A 17,034-nucleotide genomic window follows, 5' to 3' on the forward strand; every position below is an offset into this window, starting at 1 on the left:
GCTACTAGTCCTGATCGTGTATCATATCACAGCAAATATTTAGCAAAATTATGTTAATAGAAGCATTGTACCACAACATGTTTTCTGGCTGGCAGAGTTGGAGGCTTCTGAGAAGAAAAACCTAAAAAACAGGTTCTCAATAAGGAAGTTAAAATACACTCAGAATGAAAATAAATTTATCTTATTATTGCAGTGTATGGATGCCTGATGATGCCTTTTAAAGCAAATTCTGTACATCCTACTGGGAGCAATTCAAACAGTCAAGTTACATCCTTCAAGCAGTACTTGTCCTCTGTTCTTTAAGGAATACTCCATCTCAAAGACATATTCACTGTCGATACACCTCAAGCTTGGAGGTTGAACTTCCACTTGCCCAAGGTATTTTCATATGCTGCCCCTGCTAAGACAAGCTGCCTGCCTGGGTATGGCAGGCACTAAGGTACTGAGTGCACCTGGAGTCTAACTTTCCTCCTGACAGCTTTTGCAGATACCAAGCAAAACCTGATAAACCAGCTGAGCTGTGCTGTTTGGTGGAAGCTGAGATGTATGAGGGTCTGTCTGTAGACAGCAAAGCAGGCCTGCTATGAAATGCATTTCTACTCTGGCATTTCACTCTTCCTACGTATTTTGCATGACAATCTTGACATGTCTAGATATCTTGCTGTCTCAATGGAAAGGAGAATGATAGTGGCTGAAAAGGGATACACTCTAAGTTGCTAACAAATGAGCAGTTTCTCTAAGATTGTTCTTTCTAGCTGTTCAGTTCACCAGGGTTTTTTGTATAACAGTTAATAAAGAGAAGTCCATCTGCCTGGACTGAGTGTGTTGCAATCCACTATTTTAACAGTACACGGTTTCACAACGAAGTTTCATTTAGACATAAAAGAGGAAGCAGGTTCAGTGTGCTGCAGTTCAGTCAGTTATAAAACCCCTTCATCTCCTGAGGGACTTCCTTTCTATACTTCTGTGCTATAGAGGATTAGAAATAAAATACATGTGATCTTAGAATTGTATGTAAAAAGGAAATAAAAACAGGACTTTGCATTTTGGGGTAGGACAGACTCACAGGAAGCTTTGAACTGGTTAGAAGACAACAAATTTTCTGTACCTGGTCAGCTGCTGTATCTTTGGAGGTAAGAACTAAAATATACTATGCATTATATAAATGTATGAAAATGTTCTTGCTTATCAAAGTGTTGTGGTTCTGTTTGTGTGGGATCACAGCTGGTAGCTGGTAAAATGAAGATGCACTTTTTCTATTTGGAATGCATGTGCATCTTTGCAGAGTCTCAGCTGCTGTCCACATGCAGTTTCTGCTGCCTTAAGAAGTGATGAAAACATTTCAAAAGGGTATTTTCACAACCGTGACTGACCATGATTGCAATGCAACTTCAAAATGCAAAAAAAAAAAAAATTCCTCTGATATTTCTAAAGTCTTTCATAAAATCATACTAAAAATGTTTTTCAGAATACTTTTAAGGGAGCCTTAAGAGGTATGTTGCTTTAATCATAATTATAGTATTTTTATTCATCTTTCTGTGCATGTTAGTGTACTGACTAAATGATGTCTTTGAAGTTATCTATTTATATATTAGAAATAAAAATAGACACCATAATAAACATAGGTATATTTTTTAAAAAAGTTTGTAGGAAAAATAGCTGAGACTTCTCTGAAAACAAGATGATGTTAAAAAGTATAAACAAAGAAGTTTTATCATTTTATTTTCCTTATTCACAGTGAATTTCCTGGTTCGCTGCAGATTCACAGTTTGACATGGGTATACACATACAACATGCAACTTCCTCCCTCTTTTTTATACTCTACAGCAGATGTGACTTATGTTTCAATGCTCGTTAGTGCACCACTTCCCTCACTCCTCCTGGGAAACCCCTTCAGCCTTTTCTATCTTTCTTGCTTTACCATTTATTCTTTTCACTTCTAGAAAGTGTATTTTCTTCTATAGGAGTGCACATAAATTTATTTCCCCTTTACTTCAACTGCTTAGACACAAAATATTACAGTCTGTGTAGTTCAGCCATGACAACAACTAACAACTCATTAAAATAAGCACAGAAATCCAGAAACATGAAATGATTTCCACCCCAGAAAGACTTAAAAGTAGAGTGTAGAAACAGAATGTAGTCAATTTATCCTTATGAATGTGGAACCCAACCCTTTCCTGCCTCACATTTCATGTTGTGTCTTCAGCTGTGGATAGGAGATGTACAATGCTATTAAAGCAGATTGATGGTCTCCTAAAAAAACCCCAACTTTGTATGGGTATAGATGATTAAGAAAAGTGTGGGAAATGGTGAACCAGGCTTGCTCTGTACAAAGTTTCAAGGAACTTGAACTGCTAAAACAGACTTGTATGGGAAATTATTTGAGAGCTCAAGAAGCTATATTTACCCGCATACAGTTTTTATTTTTTATGGAAGCCTGTTCCCTCAAACTCCTCTTAGAGATATAACAACACTCGGACATACAGTAAGAATGTATTTTTTTTCTAAATGAAAGAAACCAGCTTCTCCTGAAGCTCACTGCCATCCATTTATCATGAATAAAAATGGGTAGACACTTGTATGATAAGAACATTCAACAGTACAATAGACATATAAATAAAATGTGTTCTTGGGGAAGATGTCTCTCCTCACTTGCTTCCTTCAGCCTGTCCTTCAAGGAGATTCCCTCATACTCTTGAAATACAGGATTATTATCCTCTCAAACCTACTATAATTGTTCCCTCTCAAGACAGCCCATATTCCCCTGTGGGAGAGGTACTCCTAGCTTTCCTGCATCTCTTGAACTGTTGACATGGACTAAAGAAGATGAGCTGGTGTCATGTTTTCTTCTGTGGGAAGACCAAAAGATCAGAGTGGAGAGAGCTGCGGGGAGGGGACAAGAGGGGTTTGCTCATGAGCGCTGCTAAAACAGCCTCATAGAGCAGTCCCACAGGTCCCAGATCTTCCAGAGCAGCAGCTGTAACAGGGAGAGGAGGTTGCACATGCAGCGGGTGACATTCAGATGCTTGTGCAAAAACACTTCTTACTATTCCTCTTCTCTTCTGCCGTGGGCAAAGTGGGCCAACTCATACCTCAAATAGCAGCCACTATTATCATAGAATCACAGTCATAGAACAGCCCAGGTTAGAAGGGACCTCAAAAGATCATCTGGTTCAACCTTTCATGGGAAAGGGAGCCTAGGTGAAATTATCTAGCACCCTGTCCAGTTGCATCTTGAAAACCTCCAGTGATGGGGACTCCACCATGTCCCTGGGGAGGCTGTTCTAGTCATTGATTGTTCTCACTGTAAAAATTTCTCTCTTATATCGAGATGAAACCTCTCCTGATGCAGCTTGTACCTATTGCCCCTTGTCTTCTCCATGTGGCTCCCTGTGAAGAGAAAGCCTATCTCCTCTTTGTAGCTGCCTTTTAAGTGGTGGAATACTGTGATGAGTTCCCTCCACAACCTTCTTTTTCCATGTAGAAGAGTCCTAACTCCTTCAGTCTTTCCTCACAGGGCAGGTTCTCCAGCCCTTTGGTCATCTTCATGGCACTCCACTGTACCCTCTCTTGTCTGTCCACATCTTTCTTGAATTGTGAGGACCAGAACTGGATGCTCCAGGTGTGGCCTGACAAGTGCTGAGTAGAATGGGATGATCACATTTCTGTTTCTGCTAGTAATGCCCCTGCAGGTCAGCCCTGATGCACATTCAGTTTGTGGTCCACCAGGACACCCAGGTCCCTCTCACCAAAGCTGCTACCCAGCCACACAGATCCTAGCCTGTACTCGTTATGTCATCCCAGGTGCAGGGCCTTGCACTTGTCTTTGTTAAACTTCATACTGTTATTACTAGCCCATTCTTCCTTGCCCTTCTGACGCATCCACCTCACCACGCAGTTTAGTGTCATCAGCATGACCCAAGACAACCCTGAGCACTGGAGATAGGCCTTATCAAATGGGGTTCAGATACCAATGACCTGTGGGATTCAGGCATTCAGGAAAGGCTATACTAATCCATATGCATAGTTCATTATACTACTTTCTTCACTCTCCTGATTGTCCTACACTGGCTGCACTTAGGCTTTCTGGGAGCTGTTTCACACCAGCCCCTGTGGAAGGTGAGATATATATCCTGCAACATATGCAGGCTTGCTCTCCAGACTATCCTGCTTGCCAGGAGAACTCTTGCACGCATGTCCTGCAATCTGAGGTGGATCCCAGACCTCAAAGAAGGGATCTGTCTGTAATTCCACAGCCTGCAAAAGTGTCTCTTAAAATGGGAAAAAATTACTACAGATGGATTCACAGGATTTGACTTCCCCTTGAAACAGGGAGACTGTCATCCGGGGTCCCATTTACTAAGCTAGAACTTAAGGTATATGCTGTGATAAAACTTGAACTCCAACAACCAGCAGCACAACTTTAGTGCCTTTCAGAGCCTTGCTCAGGGATTTGAAAACCAGACATAGTCAAAAAGCTTGTCTCTTCTCTGAGTTTCCACCTCCTCCTCCTTTTGCAGTGCAAAAGAATGTCCCTCTCCCCACTGAGCTGTGATCCCAGCTGGCACCACATTCTTTTCGTTCTCCCTAGCAACTTTTCATCTTGCTCAGGTTTTTATATAGGACACAATTTATCATATCTTTTTGTGTACACTTCTCAGGCTTTTCTTAAGCATTTTCCTTATCCTGAGCCAAGAACTCCCATTCCGTTTGCCTATTATTTGACTCTAATCTGAGGTCTTTATGCAAACATTGGCACTGTCTCCAAGCATTATAACCCAGCAAATTTGCTGCCACTCAGAAAATATTTGGAATACCACTGGATTCTCCACCTGGCTTTAAACATTCATCCTGCCTTTAGGCCTTTCTGCTGCTGCTGAACTGAACAAAAACCTCAGGCAAGATATATGAGTTTTTAAGATCATCTGACAGTAATAAGGACTATGTCAGATAGAAAAGATGGTGTAAACCAGTCTTCCTCTGCCTCCACCAGGCTTAGATACAATGTAGTCAGCTCCCATTGCCAGGAGTAGCCACACAAAGAAAAATCTCTTTGTTCACCTCACACGTAAAATCCAACAGATCAGAATTGTAAAAGGGACTGTTTTTCCTTGTGCAAGGGAAGTCATGCAGTTATTTTCAGGAAGAGGGAAGTGAAATCTGAATTTAAGGAGCATGAAACCCAAAATATTGAAAGACATTAGATACAATCCCTGTGCACTTGAAATCCCGGTGCATATGTGTGTCTGTGGCATGGAAGGGTGGTTAAGAGAAGGGTCTGAGAAAGTAGAATTAATGAAAACTGTCATCCTTATCAGATGTAAAATACAAGAAATAAAGGTCACCCAATTGCTTGAGCAGCCATTGGTAGTGATGGAGTAACAACTTGACAGAGGTATATATTATATTAAGTACTAAGACCAGAGATATATATGCACCTCTCTTTTACATTCAAGCTCTCAACACTGCCTATCAAAACTTCAATCAGATTTCCTTGAAAAGCTGGGAATAGTCAGATTAGTGTGACAGCCCTTCCCAACTTCGGAGGGTGAGCTTGTAATTCGTTCAGTGAAATGCACATCTCCTGAGCCTGCTGAGAGCCTAATTTTTTTAATTTGCCAGTGCTTTTGTTTCCACGACTGCCTCTTCACACAGACAGTGTGCTCCAAAACTCTTAAAATAAGCATTGCAGAATGCAATGCAAAGAAATGAAACCAACGGTTTCATTTCCCTAATGTATCACCTTATGACAAGAAACAACATACATCTGGGTAGAAGGAAAGACAGAAGTGTCACATGCTACCTGAACACAACTGGCTTTCCGTATGTTGGTTGAGCAGAGAACAGGCCATATGTTATATTTCCACCCATTTCTCAGAATCCACAGTACAAATAAGCGTATAACAATTCCAGATTCATGCTAGCCAAAGTCAGTGGTGACTTTGCAATAAAGCCATCTGGGCCGTGGATGACTCGGGGAAGGGAAAGAAGGGGATAGAAGCAGAAGAGAGAGGGGGATGAGTTGATAACCTGAGTAGCTCTAGTATTTGGCTAAGATTTCTGTGGTGGCACCTTCATCACAGCTAAAACATAAAGCAAGACAACAGCAACATACTGCAAGGAATGCCAAGCCCCAAACATTTTTTTTCCCCCTCTTGTATAAATAGGTCACTTTTCATTAAATGTAACCTGCCTGTGGGAAATCTCACACAACTGGCAGCAGCAGAGAGGGTCCAGGTCACCAAAGCAAGTGTTTGGACACGTTTAATTTCCTTTAATTTAATGGAAATTTCCTTCTGAAGGAAGTTTATTTTCCCTCCAACCTTCTTCTTCATAGTATGGAAGTGGTTTCCCGCCCCCAAGGAAAGTATTTTCTCACACTGTCTCTTCCTAATATCTACGTGGTCTATATTCATGCTTAGCCAGGATTTAGCCAACATTTATTATTAATGCAGCATTTTGCATTAGCAACTGTGACATGTGAAATACTTTACTAAGAAATGAAGGACGTTTCAGTCTTTGAAAGGATAAGTTGACAGCAGCATGGTGTAGTGCAGCATGTGCCAGAGAGATGCCACCTCCCCATTCACAGCTTGTGGGAGGATGTTCCCGTTCTGGTGCTCTGTCTCAGCGGGTGTTTTGAAATAGACAGGCAAACTGACAAGTGACTGGGACGTATGTTCATATCTGCAGAGACAGTATCTGGTAAAGATTAAAATGATATAATTGGATTAAATAGTAAATGTAGAAAAGTACTTGCTATTAAAACAAAGAGAAGTTATCTGTTCCTTTATCACACAAGATATTTTGTACTATAGAAAGCACAAAACCAATTTTCATTTTAATTTATTTTTACTTAAGATTTACTTTCTCTTTGCTGGATCACATAATTTCTTTGGGACATCTTTCCCATTGATCTTGTCCTTGACATCTGCTAAAAAAAAAGACACAGAGGTGGATTTAAGAACAATTATGTGTTGGTGGATCTGCTAAAGCTTGGTCAGAACATTTACTGATGTGCAGATGTATGTGTCCTTGCCAGCGAGTCCTGTCTTTCATTACTAACATGTCTATGCAGCTTCTGAGACTGAGCTGTCTGCTCAGAGTGGGTAGAGTTAGTGACTGCTGGAATCTGATTGTGACTGTGTATAAACTTGCGTACAAGAAACTGATTTCAGAGCTGGTGGTACTCATGAATAATGCAACAGCGAAGGAGCCAGAGTACTTCTGAAATGTGCACTTTCTTATGCATTGCACTGAAATATGTCTCTTCAAAAGTGCACTTCAGATTTCTGCATCTAGGATAGTCAGTTTAAGATCCTTTTATAGTAACTGGAGAGTGGTAAACAAATCTAGGGCACAATTAATTTCATTTTGATTTAGGTGTCTAAAACAGGTCGGATGAATCATGCCTCCAAAAAGCTTTGCTTTTGCCACTGACATTTTAATGTCTAAAAGTTATAGACAGTTAATTCCATCCTGCCTGACATGCAGAAGTGCAAAGTGCTAATTTAATGATCTGAGATATTTTAATGATAAAGGAACCACACCCACAGTCATCGATTAGTCTGGAACAGAAGGGGTAATACTCTCAATATGAATCTCAAATCAACATATTTTGGAGGCAGCTGACAAACCACACACGACAAAAGTTGCTTCAAAGCATATGACAAAAAGGGGAAACCCCTTGGCTTCTTACTGAAGACAAGGGAGAAAATACATATATTTAAGGGTAAACTATTACAACTATTATCACAACAAACCACTTCTTGTTCCTCTCTTTCCAACTCACTTGTCACTGAATGTACTGGACGTGCCATTCATTATGTTATACAGAATATGCTTTGGTGTGATTAACAGCACAACAGGGAGACTAGCTGATCACTTCACTCAATGACTCAAGTCCTTTAGAAAGACGTTTTCAAATTGGAAACATCTCTTCACAGCTAGTAACAGGCTTGTGAGTGTAATCACCACTGAATGTCTTTGCAATGAACTAATGGTTTCTTCTTGTAATTTTTCTGTTTGCTGGTGGTTCCTTTTCTTTGGTGAAGGATGCTGTCAGAAGGTTACCTTTACAGAATTGCCTACCTTTGTGAAGACCTCAACCCTGAGCTCTACAGCAAGAGATCAGCTGAAGAAGTGGTGTGTGAAATGAGGTCTATTAATTATTCTTCCACGGATGAAGGACAAGGAAAGAGCCTCCTTCAGAGATGCAGATCTGCTGGCAAGTGCATTTCCTCAGTCTGCTCTAGAGGTAGCAAGCACAGCAGTAGGCAGAAGGATAATCCCCTACAGCCTACACAGCACCCCACGCCCTCAGGGCAGCCATCTCCAGCTATGCCTGTCTGTGAGGGGCTGACAAGAAAAGACACCTACCTGGTACCTTCTTCCTGCAAAAGCATTTGCAAGAACTACAACGATTTGCATATAGCTGGGGACTACGTGGTGCCAATTAGCTCAGTCACGACAGATTTTACCTGTGACAGCGGCATAGGACCCTTCTTGGAGTCTTCAGAGATTCCTCCCCCCATGGAGTCTGTGAAGGTCCCTCCCGCCAGTGACACCAACCGCAAGCCAGCCCAAGGCTATTCCTCATGCTGGCGGCTGGCCAGCTTAGTGCCCCACCAGCAGCCCCTCTCCGACTCAGCCCTGAACGACTACCTTGAACAGAAGCTGGTGGAACTGTATAAGCAGTACATCATGGATAGCACAGCAAACAGGGCATCCCCCACTCAGATCCTGGCCTCGGAGCTTATCATGACTAACGTTGATCAAATCAGCATGCAGATATCACGGGAGAGGAATATGGAGACCACTAAGGCCAAAGACATTGTCATTAGCCGCTTCTTACAAATAGCCAGCGAGAAAATATCCTCAGAAATTAGCACACCTAGTCTGCATATTTCCCAATATAGCCACACTAATGCATAGTACTTGAATATCTGCCATTAGAAAGATTTTATGTTCTGCAAAGTCAAATTTAGTTTCTTAAGACATTTTTCTGCTTCATAAAAATGCATTTACTCCTTACCACTTAAATTAAACCTTCAAGTACATATTAAATAAGTAAAAATGCCTGTACTGTGCAGCCCCTTTTGTGGACCAGATGATATATTCCTTTGGGGTTTTTTAAAAAGTTTTTCCCTAAAGGCTTATATTAGTGAGCCTCTGACATAAAAAAAAAAAAAAATGTAGAAAAATGACCAAGAGCATATGACACTCTTCCAGGCACTCAGGTGTTCACTTTCTTCTCCAGTTGCTTGACATACCATTTCAACTTTCCTCTATCTGGAGTCTGCCATCTACCCCTGGGTGAAGCAAAGACTTACACAAGCACAGTGATGGCAGAGCCACAGAAATACAGAACCAAGGATGTCATCTAGTTCATCTCTCTGTCCCAGACGGCTTTATTTATGACATCACTCACAGAAGTTTTTATAATTTGTTCTTAAAGATATTAAGGGGATAGACACTTTGTGGTTTCTTCCATACTAACCCTAATTATTTAATTGATGTCTTCCTGTTCAAAAGTTACCATCCCTTTTTGTGAAGCACAAACTCTGTTTTCAAACAGACTTCATCAGTAGGAGTGTACATGTATACCAGTGTGTCTTGCACTGAACGAACTGTTACAGTGGATGCTGGTGACCTGCGATTACAGACAGACACCACTTTGCCAGCTACTTATAGACCCACAGCTGTGGAGTAGTCATGTAGGGACAGTGATGATAATAAAGGGGGAAGAGGAACAAGAGGAACACCTTTGTTCAGAGAATTACACACTGAAAAATAAGGGCTAATCCAAACCCCATTTGATAAATGCGAACAGTTCCTTTGAATGAAGAAGGAAAGGTGAAACAGACAGCTCAGCAGCATGACTAACCACTTTTCTGTTAGGATCATTGCTGTGTATCATAGGTCAAGGTCATTTAAACCTGATGTATTTCTAATATGAAGGTCCTTTTCTGTAAAATTTCACTGAGTCTTGAAAAAGAAGAATTAAAAAAAGAGCTGCTTTGTGGCAAGGATGGTTACCTACTTTGAGCCTGTATAATGGCTATATTCGGCCACAACAACCCCCAGCAGCGCCACAGGCTTGGGGAGGAGTGGCTGGAGAGCTGCCAGTCAGAGAGGGACCTGGGGGTGTTGATTGACAGCCGGCTGAACAGGAGCCAGCAGTGTGCCCAGGGGGCCAAGAAGGCCAATGGCATCCTGGCTTGTGTCAGCAATAGCGTGGCCAGCAGGGACAGGGAAGGGATCTGACCCCTGTACTCGGCACTGGTGAGGCCGCCCCTCGATTCCTGTGTTCAGTTTTGGGCCCCTCACTACAAAAAGGACATTGAATGACTCGAGCGTGTCCAGAGAAGGGCAACGAAGCTGGTGCAGGGTCTGGAGCACAGGTCGTACGAGGAGCGGCTGAGGGAACTGGGGGTGTTTAGTCTGGAGAAGAGGAGGCTGAGGGGAGACCTCATTGCCCTCTACAGCTACCTGAAAGGAGGTTGCAGAGAGCTGGGGATGAGTCTCTTAAACCAAGTAATAAGCGATAGGACAAGAGGGAATGGCATCAAGTTGTGACACGGAAGGTTTAGACTGGATATTAGGAAGCATTTCTTTCCAGAAGGGGTTGTTAGGTGTTGGAATGGGCTGCCCAGGGAGGTGGTGGAGTCCCCATCCCTGGAGGTGTTTAAGAGTCGGGTTGACATAGCGCTGAGGGATATGGTGTAGTTGGGAACTGTCAGTACTAGGTTAATGGTTGGACTGGATGATCTTCAATGTTGTCAATGCCAATCTATCTTTGGTTCAGTTTCTAAGTATCAGTATAATATAAATACTAATTTATAATAAATATTCATAAAGTATTTTCATGTTATTGATTCCACAGTGTCATTCTGTACTTTTTGTTCTTTTTTTAATGAAAGATATGCCTTTATTTATATTTTTTAAAAAAAGTAAGGTAGTAAACATGTCAGTTTATTCTATTGCTGCTGTCTTTCCAGAGATTACTGGGATAGCTCAGTATATTTTCCTGCTTATGCAATGAAGGGGTATCCAAAAAACAGTTGCCATAAGAGCCTTTGATGTGTGAATCCAGAGACTGTTCATCTGTTGCCATAGCAGCCTACCCAAATACTATTATTCAGCAATTCAAGATAGATAATTTCTGGTATAAAATATTTCTAGACTGTGATCAAATGCAATTTACAAATAGAAAAAAAATGCTATTTTTCTGAGAAAATAACATTCATGGTAATGCATTGGCACGCATGTGTGTTCTGCATGCAAAATCTATTACCAACAGACATCTCAAATCTCTTGAAACTCTCTGACAATAAAAGGATGAGCTAGAATCGATGAAAATGGCTTGCAGAGGACATCAAAGAGAGCAAATGTAGTAGTTTTTATTTCCTACAGATACAGATTCAGGCTTTTCAGACATGGGGGTTTTGTTCATGCCTGTTGACATTCATATCACTGAATTTTAGAAGCAAAAGATGTAGTAGAAAGCAACTTGAAGAGTTGAATGCATAAATCAATACCTCCCTGAAAGATCTGGCACCTTCATGAGAAAACATAATCGATTCTTACACTCAACTCTACCCACTTCACAGACTGCATCCTGTGGAAACAAACCAGCAATTTATCGTCTGTTACTCAGAAACCCAGATCTTGATTTTCCCTGAGTTGATAGGGCTGTGATGGAGATAGACCCACAGGCAGCACTTGCTCGCCCCGGTGGGAAACAGCAAGGGCAGCTGGAGAACAGGGGCTGACAAACCCATGTGAAAACATCTTTGCCTTTACTGGGCTCACTCCAGAAGCACCATGTCAGAGGGGTGCAATAAGAACTGGGGGCTTGGCCCTCAGAGGATGGTGCTGTTATAGCAGTGCCCTACAGAGCAGTGGAGAAGACAAATAAATCTTAAAATGCACAACAGCATGGCTCGTGCATATGGAGGGCATGTTTGATACTTAAATTTGATTAATCAGTCAACTACAAATCATTCCATTCTCATGCTGTTTTCTTCCAAGAAAATCACTTAATACAATCATACCTACTTTCAAGTAAAGGTCTTATTTTAGATTGTCAGACTGACATGAATTTTATTCATGGAAGGGTCATAATCGTTGCAGAAACTGATTTATTCCAGAAAGACAGCATCAACCACTTCTTCCCCACATATGGTTATTTTCTTTTCCCTGACTAAATATAAATCCCCACTTCATTTTGAGCCCTGCGGTGTACGTGCTTCTCACATAAATTACATACCAGCCACATACCATTATGTGAAGCAGTACAAAGTAGCGCTAGGATTTAAGGCAGTTTCTACATAAACAAACAACTATTTCTTACTTTCCACTGTGCTCAGCTGAAAGTGCATTTATATCTCTGTCCTTCCTCCATTTAAAACTAATCTTCCTCTGCACAGGTGCCTCTCTAGGCGTGGCTGTTTCCTGCTAAAAGCACTTGGATAGCAATTACACTGCTATTACCATGAGTCAGGTTGTTATCTAAAGCGATTATCATCTCTCTCCTTCTCCCTCCCTCCCCTTCTCTTCTGGCTCAGGGTCAAATGTTTAAAGAGAGAGATCCCAATTTTTTAGTAGCTCTATTAAATAACTAATTTTTAGCCAGGGGCATATCGTTTCTCGACACGAGCTTATCAAAATGCTGATGGAGTCCCGGTGGTTGGGGAGAGTGTATTGCAGAGTTTGAATTCTGCCCTCACAATATTTCCTAATAATATGGCTATTTTTATGTGACTAAGATCACTTAAGAAGGCAAAGAAAATTGTAAGGAATATTTCAGTAACTGTTTGGTTGTTATTTTGACCAACTGTCAAGAAACTGATCTCAGAAGGATAGTTTATAACCACCTCCAGCATACTTTAGCAGCTTCCGTAGGCATTTTTTGCAGGACATATCACTCATTGCTGATATGATTATAGCAGCTAGGAGTTTTGTTGTTTATATGTAGTGTGACTGTGCCCCCAAGAGTCTGAGCCCATCACTGTGACAGATGAACACTACCTGTGTGCCCCTAGGAAGGCTGGGTGTGCAGTGTGACAAGAAAAATCCTTGACAGGGGGAGAAAAGTGAGGGGAAAAAGATGTCAGATTTGTAGCTCCTGCATTTGGATTTAACCCATTTGTTGGCTCTGATTTCTTATCCATACAAAGAAGCAGTGGGGGGAAGAGATACAAAATGTAGGCTAGGCTTTGTGCTGAATATGAAAGCATTATGTGCTCCGATCACTGTGTTCAGATGAAAGTAAAAAGCTAGGCACCTAAAACTGAAATAAATTAAACTCTGCACCACTGACTCCAGCCAGGCATGTTGCTGGGGTTTCACCTCGGGGAAGCTGCTGCAGGGCCAGAGCAGGCTGGAACCTCCCGGCACCAGTGGGTTTGATGGAGTGCTCCAAGCTTCAACTCATTCCTTTTCTACTGTCTTTTCATTTGCTGAAGCAACAGGCAGTTATAGAGGACTATCCCTTCCCTGAGCTTCTTTCCATCATGGCTTTCTCCCAGAGATAGGGACTGCTAAGGATGTAACCAACTGCCAGTAGAAAAGGCTTGGGCAAGAGGGTGGTAAAGGAACTGCAGGTTTTGTTACCATGTTTATCAGAATTGCTGTAAAATATCTTTGTTACTGGTGTGGACAGGGGAGGTATCCTATGTTCTCCCAGATTCAGGAGGAACAATTACCGATTTAGGGAGATCATCACATTACAGTCATGATTTACTACAGATTTTAAACCAATATCAAGATATGAAAGGCCCGCTGCACTTTTGCTAATTGATGAGGTTAGTGGCTCGCCACACATCTAGTCAAATGCAGCCTGTATGCCTACCACAGCTGGTGCGTGTCCCCTTGGTGTCTCTGTATTCACAGAGGCAAGCTGTCTCTGACAGACTGATGCAACAGTTAGAGACAGTGCTCAGAAGGGTCAGGAATTGCTCCAGCTGCATTAATTGCACACAGTGTGAACACAACAGGTGACTTAAATCGGTGTATTGCCAGTGTAAATTGGCAGGGTTGGCCTGTGGTTGGTGGAGACATGGCAGCTAACAGAGGTTGAGACCTGGATCTTGAGCTCTGTTGTGCTGGGTAAGACCATTTACAGCTTAGAAATGTATAGCAAAAAATGATTAACGTGTAAAGGAACAGAGTTTTAGGTCAAACCAAAATTATCCTGTGCATTACAGCATTACTTCTGTTTCTGCTGATTTGGGAAGAGCTGGCTTGCTGTCTCCCCAGCATTAATGCCAACAGGATTAGAATGATTTTTTTCGGAATATTAAGCAGGCTTTCTAAAGCGGTGAGGTGGATGAAGCTTTCTATACACAGTTGGGAGAAATCTCACGGTCACTTGCTGTTGTTCTTGTGGGGGACTTTAACCTCCCAGATATCTGCTAGGATCACAACACAGCAGAGAGGGAACAATCCAGGAGGTTCCTGGAATGTGTGGAGGATAACTTCCTCACACAGATGGTGAGTGAGATGACCAGGGAAGGTGCCCTCCTGGACATGATTCTTGTGAACAGGGAAGAGCTTGTGGGGGAGGTAAAGGATGGAGGCTGTCTAGGGGGCAGTGATCATGAGATGATCAAATTTTTGACCCTTTGAGAAACAAAGAGAGGGGTTAGTAAAAATGCCACCTTAGACTTCCATAGGGCTAACTTTGACCCATACAAAAGACTGATTAACAAAATCCCTTGGGAATTTGCCTTGAAGGATATGGCAGTCCAGAAAGCCTGGACATACTTCGAGTGAAGTCTTAAAGGCACAGGAGCAGGCTGTTCCCGTCTGTGAAAGAAACAAGCAGGCGCAGAAGAAGAGCGGCCTGGCTAAACAGGGATCTTCGGCTGGATCTCAAGAACAAAAGGAGAATCATTGCCTTTGGAAGAGGGGCCAGGTCTCTCATCAAGACTATAAAGATGTAGTGAAGTTATGCAGGGGAATATTAGGAGAGCCAAAGCACAGCTAGAGCTCAACTTGGCTACAGCTGTTAAGGATAATAAAAAACGTTTCTATAAATTTATTAACAACAAAAGGAGCATTAGGGAAAATCTCCCTCCTTTACTGGATGCAGAGGGAAACATGGTAACTAAGGAAGAGGAAAAGGCTGAGGTGCTCAGTGCCTACTTTGCCTCAGTCTTTAGCAGTGGAACTGGCTGTTCCCGGGACACCCAGCCTCATGAGCTGGGAGATGGGGAGGGGAAGCAGACTGAGGTCAGCACAGTTGAAGAGGAGGTGGTCAGAGACCTGCTACACCACTTGGATGCACACAAGTCTGTGGGACTGGATGGGTTACACCCAAGGGTGCTGAAAGAGTTGGCAGATGTGCTCGCCAAGCCACTGTCCGTGATTTACCTGAAGTCATGGCTAACTGGGGAGGTCCCATTGGACTGGAGGGTGGCAAATGTGAAACCCATCTACAAGAAAGGCAGAAAGGAGGATCCAGGAAACTATAATCCTGTCAGTCTGACCTCGGTGCCAGGGAAGGTCATGGAGCAGGTCACCTCGAGTGCCATTAGAAGTCACATAATGGACAACGAGGGGATCAGGCCCAGTCAGCAGGGGTTTATGAAAGGCAGGTCCTGCCTGACAAACCTGATCTCCTTCTACGACAGGGCGACCTGCTTATTGGATGAGGGAAAGGCTGTGGGTGTTGTTTACTTTGGCTTTAGCAAGGCCTTTGACACCGTTTCCCACAGCATTCTCCTGGCAAAACTGGCTGCTCGTGGCTTGGATGGGCACATGCTTTGCTGGGTAAAAAACTGGCTGGATGGCCGGGTCCAGAGAGTTGTGGTGAACGGAGTTAAATCCAGTTGGTGGCTAGTCACGAGTGGTGTCCCCCAGGGCTCAGTGTTGGGGCCACTCCTGTTTAACATCTTTATTGATGATCTAGACGAGGGGATTGAGTGCACCCTTAGTCAGTTTGCAGATGACACCCAGTTGGGTGGGAGAGTTGATCTGCTCGAGGGTAGGGAGGCTCTGCAGAGAGACCTGGACAGGCTGGAGCCATGGGCTGAGGCCAACTGGAGGAGTTTCAATAAGGCCAAATGCCGGGGGCTGCCCTTGGGCCACAACAACCCCCAGCAGCGCTACAGGCTTGGGGAGGAGTGGCTGGAGAGCTGCCAGTCAGAGAGGGACCTGGGGGTGTTGATTGACAGCCGGCTGAACGGGAGCCAGCAGTGTGCCCAGGTGGCCAAGAAGGCCAATGGCATCCTGGCTTGTGTCAGCAATAGCGTGGCCAGCAGGGACAGGGAAGGGATCTGACCCCTGTACTCGGCACTGGTGAGGCCGCACCTCGATTCCTGTGTTCAGTTTTGGGCCCCTCACTACAAAAAGGACATTGAATGACTCGAGCGTGTCCAGAGAAGGGCAACGAAGCTGGTGCAGGGTCTGGAGCACAGGTCGTACGAGGAGCGGCTGAGGGAACTGGGGGTGTTTAGTCTGGAGAAGAGGAGGCTGAGGGGAGACCTCATCGCCCTCTACAGCTACCTGAAAGGAGGTTGCAGAGAGCTGGGGATGAGCCTCTTTAACCAAGTAACAAGCAATAGGACAAGAGGGAATGGCCTCAAGCTGCACTAGGGAAGGTTTAGACTGGATATTAGGAAGCATTTCTTTCCAGAAGGGGTTGTCAGGCGTTGGAGTGGGCTGCCCAGGGCAGTGGTGGAGTCCCCATCCCTGGAGGTGTTTAAGAGTCGGGTTGACATAGCGCTGAGGGATATGGTGTAGTTGGGAACTGTCAGTGCTAGGTTAATGGTTGGACTGGATCATTTTCAAGGTCTTTTCCAACCTAGACGGTTCTGTGATTCTATGTGATTCTGTAAAGGCTGAAGGGAGCAACGTTCCTGAGGCTCATTCTCAGACCTTTGTACCTCTAGGCAAATGTTGGATGAACTACCTTGCCTGAAGTGGAAATCCCCTCAAGGAATGTTTGCAGTGCCTCATTTTGAGTTAATATCTGGTTATTACTGAGCTCTGTACTGCTATTCCCCACAGTGTTACCCTCCTGCT

At 43.2% G+C, this 17,034-nt stretch overlaps 1 protein-coding gene across 1 annotated transcript; it reads left to right on the top strand.

The window, feature by feature from the left end:
• The first annotated feature begins 8,058 nt into the window (after window positions 1–8,058).
• On the top strand, window positions 8,059–8,937 carry TASL (TLR adaptor interacting with endolysosomal SLC15A4). The gene has a single exon (XM_074929646.1). The coding sequence runs from the start codon at window positions 8,059–8,061 to the stop codon at window positions 8,935–8,937; it is 879 nt and encodes a 292-aa protein (XP_074785747.1).
• Window positions 8,938–17,034: the final 8,097 nt, after the last annotated feature.

The sequence above is a fragment of the Athene noctua genome, chromosome 1 (assembly GCF_965140245.1).
Source record: "Athene noctua chromosome 1, bAthNoc1.hap1.1, whole genome shotgun sequence".
NCBI lineage: Eukaryota > Metazoa > Chordata > Aves > Strigiformes > Strigidae > Athene > Athene noctua.

Bases quoted from the DNA above. Each gene is read 5' to 3' on its own strand.
- TASL (XM_074929646.1), top strand. From the start codon at position 8,059: ATGCTGTCAGAAGGTTACCTTTACAGAATTGCCTACCTTTGTGAAGAC.